The sequence below is a fragment of the Betta splendens genome, chromosome 24, assembly GCF_900634795.4.
Source record: "Betta splendens chromosome 24, fBetSpl5.4, whole genome shotgun sequence".
In the NCBI taxonomy this organism is placed as follows: Eukaryota; Metazoa; Chordata; class Actinopteri; order Anabantiformes; family Osphronemidae; genus Betta; species Betta splendens.
In genome coordinates this window covers 5,251,591-5,259,471 of record NC_040901.2, presented here as the reverse complement: position 1 = coordinate 5,259,471, position 7,881 = coordinate 5,251,591, and the positions used below count along the sequence as shown (strand labels likewise).

Sequence of the window (7,881 nt, the reverse complement as noted above, 5' to 3'; positions counted from 1 at the left end):
TTATTAGAAAAGAATCAATCAATGGGACGCAGGCCGGGGAGACGTGGAATTAGGCGGCGAGGAAATGTGGGCGTGGCCCGGCGAGCGCGGATGAACGCCACGCTCCACCGCGCTCTGTGCCGCCGCGACGCAGCCAATCAGTTCGGCGCGAGTCGCGTCCTCACTTTGCGCTTTGCCGCTCGTACCTCGCGCTGTTCGCGTCCGGCTGTCGCACGATAGATTCCAGTTTTCCCATATGCTCTGATTATACTGGAGGCAATTATAGCAGCCCAACGTTGTCATCTCTGCTTTGCCGTGAGCGCCGGCTTGGAGCTTGACGACACGGCCACGTCGCAGCCGACCCGAAACCTCCCACCGAGCGGCTTCGGTGTTTTTCCTCCCTCTGAGTCTGCATTTCCTGTCCTTTACTTACACGCTCGACACCACCGCAAAGCCTTTGTTCCTGTGGGTCAGACTCTCCCAGAAGAGAGAATCCTCCCAAGCCACGGCTGTTGAGTGACCACGCTCCACCACAACTCTCCAGACCACCCTTCAAATTGCTCTCCCTCCATCCATTCCTCTCTATTTTTGTTGTCTCTTTCAATCCCCCCCCTTTTTCCTTTTTTTTTTACCCCCCTCCGGTTCCCAAGAGCAGCCACATGGACCAGATTTACTCTGGTCGCCTCTTCTCGCTGGGCGGCCAGCGCCGTTTGACAGGGGACCGGTCCGAGACTGGCAGATTAGTATGTGCCTCGCTCCAGAGAGGCCGGTGGGGGCCTGAGCCCTGTGATCCACTGGAAAGCCAGGCTTCTGCGGCGGCCTCGTGGTTCCGCGTGACCCGGGGAACGTGAACCGCGATCCCTGCTGACACCCTGTTCCGCGAGGACGTGGTTTTACTCCAAGCCATTGATTTCTCATCCGCCGGTCCGAGACTCTGCGTCTGTGCCTGCGAGGCCTCTGCCCAGTGTTTTCTGGTGATGAGCGGCGCTGGAGGCCGCTTTTCTCCCACGATTCCTTAAAGGAGTCGACAAAGGGAGCTTCTCCACCTCGTGCGACACTGAACTGTGGACAAACTGGCCCCTGAGCACGTGTTTATGCGGCTGGTGATTATACGGAGAGCGGCCCTTTAAAGAGAGGGACAGTTGAGTTTCGGCGGAAGGTTCAGCCCAAATTTGCTGTATAATAAGTTGCTCGAGGCTCTAAACGCTCAACAGAAGAATCTTGTTGTCCAACATGCTATTTCAATCAAAACTACACGAGACATGCTTTAAGTCGATAAATGCAAAGTAGGAAATCAACAACGAGGAGGACATTTCACATTTCAGTCCGTCTTTACCTTTTTTGAACCATGGGAAACATCTGCAGCCACTAACCATCTGCAGAGACTCATGCTATTCCAATTGTTGTGTCAATACTTGTGCCATAAGAGCTGTGGGAATGTGACATCTTCGCAACATGCGCATTTCTGCTGACCAGAAGACCAGAATGCTCAACATGGCACCCAGATGTCGGCCTTCAGGCACGAAGACGGCGGGCTGGGAGAGTCGCAGGCGGATTCCCACACGCTGCAAATCCTCCAAACGCTATTTTCGGCATATTTAGTTGTAATAATTATATTTTGTTGTGAGTGGATCACGCGTCGCCGTGTGTGGCGGAGGATTCGCACAAACCCACCTCCGTCGCTGTCTTTAGCCGCCTATTGTGTCTCCGCTCGCTTCTGCTGCTTTTTCCTTGAGCGCGCACACACACACACACGCACACACACACACACACACACACACAGACGCATTTTTGCTGTTATGCTATCCAATGGCCTGGAGGCTCAAGCGAGGACAGGCTTGACTGTCGTTGGCTTGATATCAAGAAATACCTGATGGGTCCCCGTACTCATGCCAGGACTCATTTATGAAGCATGAGACTGTCAACAGCAACTTCAGAAATCAACCCCATGACTCACACTCATACTTGCATTGTTTTCGAAGAATGAGGCGGTTGTGCTCGCCGTCGCCTCTGAACTCATCTCGCAGGAGGTGTTTTATTTTCGCCGCCGCAGAAGCGGGCGAAATGGTCGTTTTCAGGTTCCCATAAAGCATTCGCAGCGTATAACAGACCGCCTGCGTCGCGTCTTGCCCCCGTGAACGTTTTGCCAAATAACTGCGAGCTAGTGAGATTCTTCGGTGACAACATGAAAGGCATTGCTTGAATTTCAACCGTAAATACAAGGAGATCTTTGGCTATTTCACAGACATCCACTGCAGCTCGAATTCCTTCCATTGACTAAAATTACTGAGATGCTTTTATTATTTTTTGCTTTTATTTTTATGCTGGATTTACACATTTCTGTGACTTGTGTACCTGCATTCACGTGTAATTTTTTCAACATCATAAAGGGAATGTATGAAATGTGGATACTGTAGCAAACTAGCAATTAAAACTCGCTCAATGATGAAACTGTTGCAAGTGTTCCCGTTCAACATCAACCGTACAGCAAACCTCACCTAAATGACTGAGAAACTTCAGCCAAACTGACCTCCCGCCTCACTTCCTGTCCCACTGACCGTCATTTTTGAGATACTCTATTGGTGCGATGCTTCAACATGACCATTTTTAGATCAGAGGTCATATTTTGAATTTGCAGGTTATCAATAAATGCATGATTATTTTTTGTTTCTTATCTAAACAGCAGCTTTCTATTGTAAAGTGTTATGAGAGGATCATCATTAGCTGATGGTGTTGTGATACTGTGTACAAACTGTTGCTGTCCTGTTATTATGTGCGAGAGGAAGATGAAATAATCAAAATGAAAGGTTCCCTCAGTCATAGAGCAATTGCAACATTTATTGAAGTGTTGGCTTTCTTGTATTGATTTTTCAACACATTACAAAAATACATATATGTTCAAAACAGCAGATGTGTACTGTTCTGAAATCACTTTTTTCACAATGATGCACTCCCCCCTCAAAAAAGAAAAGAACAAGGAAATCATGTTTGTACAAAGAGTGTATGTGAACAGCGTGAAACGTGAAAAATGACAATGACAATGTTTTAAATTACAGTTGTTAAGTGCCATCACATGACCTTCAACCAAGCATGTGGGGGAGTAACAGAACGTCCATGAACGCCTCGTGGCGGGGATTTGGGGAAAGAACACTAGTATCCCCCTGCGGAAGGCTCCTCCTTTAGGTTAATTCTTCTCATTTCTTTTTTAAGTCTTGTTTTACATCCATGAAGGATAGCTTCACCAAACCAACAACAGGAAACTCACAAAAAAAATAAAAAAACCAACATAAAAATAAAGTTCTTTCAATTTTCAAGGAGACTAAAAGTCATTAATGGCACCACTGTTGTTAAAAAGAGAGAGAGAGAAAGAGAGAGAGAGAGAATCTGGCATGACTCTGCAACATTACACTTTAAAATGGTCTTCCCATACAGTGAACAAGTAATCATACAGAAACATATTCATGAAGATAAAACCCCTCCACCAGGATAATCATACAAAACTGATATGGCATTCAAAAAACATCTGAAAGAACATTGGAGAAAACAATACTTTATTATCATTTTAAACACTTACACAGAGTAATTCATTAATGGCATACTTCAACACTGTAAACATATTGTAAGACTGAATGTCCGTGTGTTATTTGGATCTCTGTCAGGGGTCCACGGTTCATCATTTATTAGCTGTGTGGCTCATTTGGCCGGACTGAAGTGCGTATTCTGGGATGAATACGTCGCGCGTCTACAACCAGATACGGTTTATTTTTCTCTTTCTTCGCACAGATTTTTCTCTTAATTCACTAAAAATATTCCGAACCGCGTGGCGACTGAATAGCTTATAGAGCGCTACTGTGACCTTAACATTACTTCTGTTTTTAAAAACGTTAATGACAAAAAGAGGAAGGAATTTGCATTGAAGGTACCTCATACTCCCTTTTCTCACCGAACAAAATGGCGCACTTCGAACCTGACGACAGGCCGAGAAAGCAGGTCAAACCTTCAAGTGAAGATGATTTTTGATGATTGAGAATTGCAGTGCTAAAATGAAAGATATAGTCTCAATCTCCTTTCATGTGGCTTCGCTGTCTCCCTCCCTCTCACGCTCGCTCTGTCTCACTCTGATGGGCCTGTTATAAGATGTGGCCGCTAGATGTGCATTTACAATAGAAAAAACAAAAAGAACACACTTTTCATATGCTTCCAATTTCATTTGAATGACTGTACTCCCTGGTCAAGGTCTTGCTCTCTCTCCCTCCATTTCTTTCTCACACTTCTTCATTTCTCAGTCCCAAGCTTTCATTTTTACTATAAGAATAGCCCCTACTCAAGGTCGCCCGGCCGTCCCCAAGTGCAGTTGTGCTCAAATTATCATAACTCATATAGTCATTTTTTTTTGAGCCAGATTCATTTCAGGATGAACGATGCAGAAAATAAAAAAACCTAATCCCCAAAAGTCCCGAACACGCACACTGTCTCAGAATCTGTTACTGGGAGTTAAACCCGTATCACTTTGTGAAGCGAATGAACAGGCTTCCCTTTTGAAAGCCGCCCTAATGCACGAATCTGAGCTAGTGAACTGTGAAAGGACGCCGTCGGAGAGCAGCTTAGAGCGCGCCGCAGATGGAATAACACGCGCGCTAACACGTAGCGATGGGGGCTTCATTCGCGGGCTCGCGAAACCGGGGGCGCCGGGGGGTCGACCCGGGTCGGGGAGAGACGGCGCCGCCACATGTAGGAGGTAGAACAGAGCGATTTAGAAAGTGTTGAAGTCGTTTTTAGTTAACCAATTGTGTTTTAGCGAGGACACACGGGGTCGAGGGAGGGGGGGGGGGGGGGGGGGGGGTTGGGTTAATGGAGTGGGCCTGATAAAGCAATAATGGAATGGTAGTTACACTTATATACTGTGGGTAATGCAAGCAGCTGGTCGTCTGATTGTTTAGGTTTAGGCCATTGTTCACGTACGGTCGGGGCTACGTTAACATGTATAAAAAAAGCATATATTTACAAACCATAAACAGGACTGTTCTCCTTCTCACATTAATCACAAGTAGTCTTAACTTATTCAACATATTAAATATGGTGGTTTAACCTACAGTGGGAATGTACTGAGCATCAGTTAAGGATACCGCCATTAAGTGCAACCTTTATTTATGTCCCGACTGAATCAAGGACAGCAATACAGTAACTGCATTTTGAAATTAGTCACACGCCGATATTAAAAAGGACAAATCCCCTGAATAAATTAACCAAAGTAACTTATTCAGTCTATAAGACTATGTTGGATTTTTTTTAAATCCAGCAGGGTGTTTTTATTGTCAGGTTGACATTCAGTGCTTCAGGCCTGTATGAGGGGATGGATTGTAATCCGCTGCTGCAGTTAATATAGAAAACAATTCTTTTTACTTTAAAAGCTTACTGCTTCACACTATTTTACTCTCACGTGATATTAAGCTTTCTTAAAGGAAGAAAAGAAAATTTTGTACTAAGGGTGACTTCTTTCCAGTTATCGCATTTTAAAAAAGAAAAGAAAAAAGGATTTTTTAGCACATTTCAAAACTAACTCCATATGAAATCCCACAAAGATGTACCTGCACATGCCAAATATCATTACAAAAATCCAATAAATACAGAAATTATTGCACAGTAGAAAGGCTCCATGGATTCCTAACTGATAAAATCCTCAGACGGTTTGCCAAGAAACACCGAGTTGGGCATCTCAGACAAGTTCTCATTAAAGTTTCCCTTTGTTTATATTCTCAGGTGGCAGTTTCTGTGACAAGAAAAAAAGATGAACATCAATCAGTCTCAAATTTTTTTAAGAGATCATCCAGCCAAGGCCCTTAGCTGAAGAGCGGTTATAACTAATTTCTGTGTGTGTGTGTGTGTGTGTGTGTGTGTGTGTGTGTGTGTGTGTGTGTGTGTGTGTGTGTGTGTGTGTGTGTGTTTGTGTACACTGTAGGCTGCGTGACTGCTTCAACCTCTGTCCGCCTGCTCCAATTTGACCTCACTGGCCATCAAATGTTCCCCATGCCACTTCTTCATGTGTTTCTCCAGTGTGCTGTACACACTGAAGGGCATGTGGCAGATGTCGCAGCGATATACCTCTTTCCCGAATTGCCCGTGGGTCTTCATGTGGCGCGTCAGCTTGGAGCTCTGGGCGCAGGCGTAGCTGCACAGGTCGCACTTGTAGGGCCGCTCGCCCGTGTGGCTGCGGCGGTGCACCGTCAGGTTGCTGCAGTTCTTGAACACCTTGCCGCAGAACTCGCAGGTGTCGTTCCTCCGGTCCTTGGAGCTGGGCGGCCGGCCGGGCCCCGGGCCCCGCATGAGGTGGGGGGTGCTGCTGCCGCTGCGGCCGGAGGCGCTGCCCCCCTCCATCAGCTCGCCGGGCGGCGTGGAGAAGCGGAGGCTGCCCGTCTCGGAGGAGGAGTGCTCGGAGGAGGTGGTGAACGGCGACTGGCGCGAGTCGGTGAAGCCCAGGAAGGGCTCCCGGATGAAGTGGCGGGAGGCGGCGTAGCCGGCCAGGAGCTGGGAGTACACGTTCTCCGGGGAGATGAGGGGCAGCGCCGGCGGGAGCTCCAGCTGCTCCTTCTCGATCTTGATCCGCTTGTTGTTGGACGGGCTCGGGCTGGTGATGGGGGTGGGCCGGCGCTGGAAGAGCCCCGGGAAGGCGTCCGCCTCCGAGACGCTGATGCGGCCGTTCATCACGGGCCTCTGGTCCTGCTGCTCGTCGCGACCCCGGTCCGGCTCCCGCTCGTTCTCTCTGTCTCGCTCGGCCTCGCCCCTCTCGCCGCCGTCTCCGTTGGGCTGTCGCTCCAAGCTCCTCTTATTGGGGTTAAGTCTAAGGTGATTGTCCAGGTGGTTGTAGGGGTGCATGATGCTCACGCCACCACTGTCGCTCACTCGCTCCCCACTCAGCGTCTTGCCGTCGGGAGACTGTCTGGGCCCATTCTCCCGGTTCTGGTTGAACTCCTGAGAGTCTTCGCTCATGTTGGAATCTGGGCGGCCTCCATTTCTCATCTCTTCCTCCTCTTCCTCTTCTTCCTCCTCCTCCTCCTCCTCTTCCTCCTCCTCCTCATCATTGTCCATGCCCACTCCTCTCGAGTCTCCCTCTCTGCCCTTTTCCTCGTTCTCGCCCACATCCCCCCTGTTCCCCTGCTCTGGGGAGCCACTCATGGATCCAGACTTGTTGTGCATGTGCGTCTTCATGTGCCTCTTGAGCTTGCTCGCCTGGGAACAGGCGTGGTCACATAGATGGCATTTGTACGGCCTCTCCCCGGTGTGACTGCGTCTGTGGACGATCAGGTTGCTCTGGAATTTAAAAATCTTGCCGCAGAACTCACAGGACTTGGCTTTTCCCGGGGCCTGGTTCTGACCCTGCGTGTCGGGGGGGCTGGAGGAGCCGTGGCCCCCCTGTACAGTAGGCGGCTGTTGAGCGTAGCTCAGAAATGGCGGCGGCTTGGCACCAGGTTGAAAAAGGGTGGGACTCAGCAAGCGATGCATGGGGGGCACACGGTTGGGTGAAAGGGGAGGAGTGGGCCCGCCATTGTTTGTTGTGTTGCCCGCCAATTCCCTCAGTCGTCGGGAGAAGTCCATGGAGGGAGGCTCCATGGGGGTCATGCGCATCACCCTCTCGAAGGCACTGGGGTGCTGAGACAGCAGCCCCATTTCCTCTGGGCCCAGCCGCTCTAGGGGGGGTCTCGGGGGAGGCGGGGGGCTCACGAAGGGCGGCGTGGCGGGCAGCCGGGTCTCCAAGTACCCCGGCGGAGGGGGGTGTTCCCTGAGTAGGGGCGCGGCCATGCGGAGGAGGTGGAAGGGGTTGCTGGCGTCGCCGAGGAACGTGGGGAGGGGGGAGCGGGGCAGGGCGTCGGCACCGGGGGGCGGGGGCAGCGCCATGCGGGGGGT

The 7,881-nt window shown here is 49.7% G+C and overlaps 1 protein-coding gene across 5 annotated transcripts in view; it reads right to left on the bottom strand.

The window, feature by feature from the left end:
- Positions 1 to 2,796: 2,796 nt before the first annotated feature.
- The window catches only part of bcl11bb (BCL11 transcription factor B b), a 29,604-nt gene continuing 24,519 nt past the window's right edge, over positions 2,797 to 7,881 (bottom strand). For 4 of the 5 annotated variants that reach the window (XM_029140756.3, XM_029140755.3, XM_041069491.2 and 1 more), the window contains exon 3: positions 2,797 to 7,881. This exon is cut by the window's right edge and continues 137 nt beyond it. In XM_029140756.3, coding sequence (XP_028996589.1) covers positions 5,953 to 7,881 — 1,929 coding nt within the window. In that variant the 3' untranslated portion in view covers positions 2,797 to 5,952. The other variant, XM_041069492.2, reaches the window with a different exon arrangement.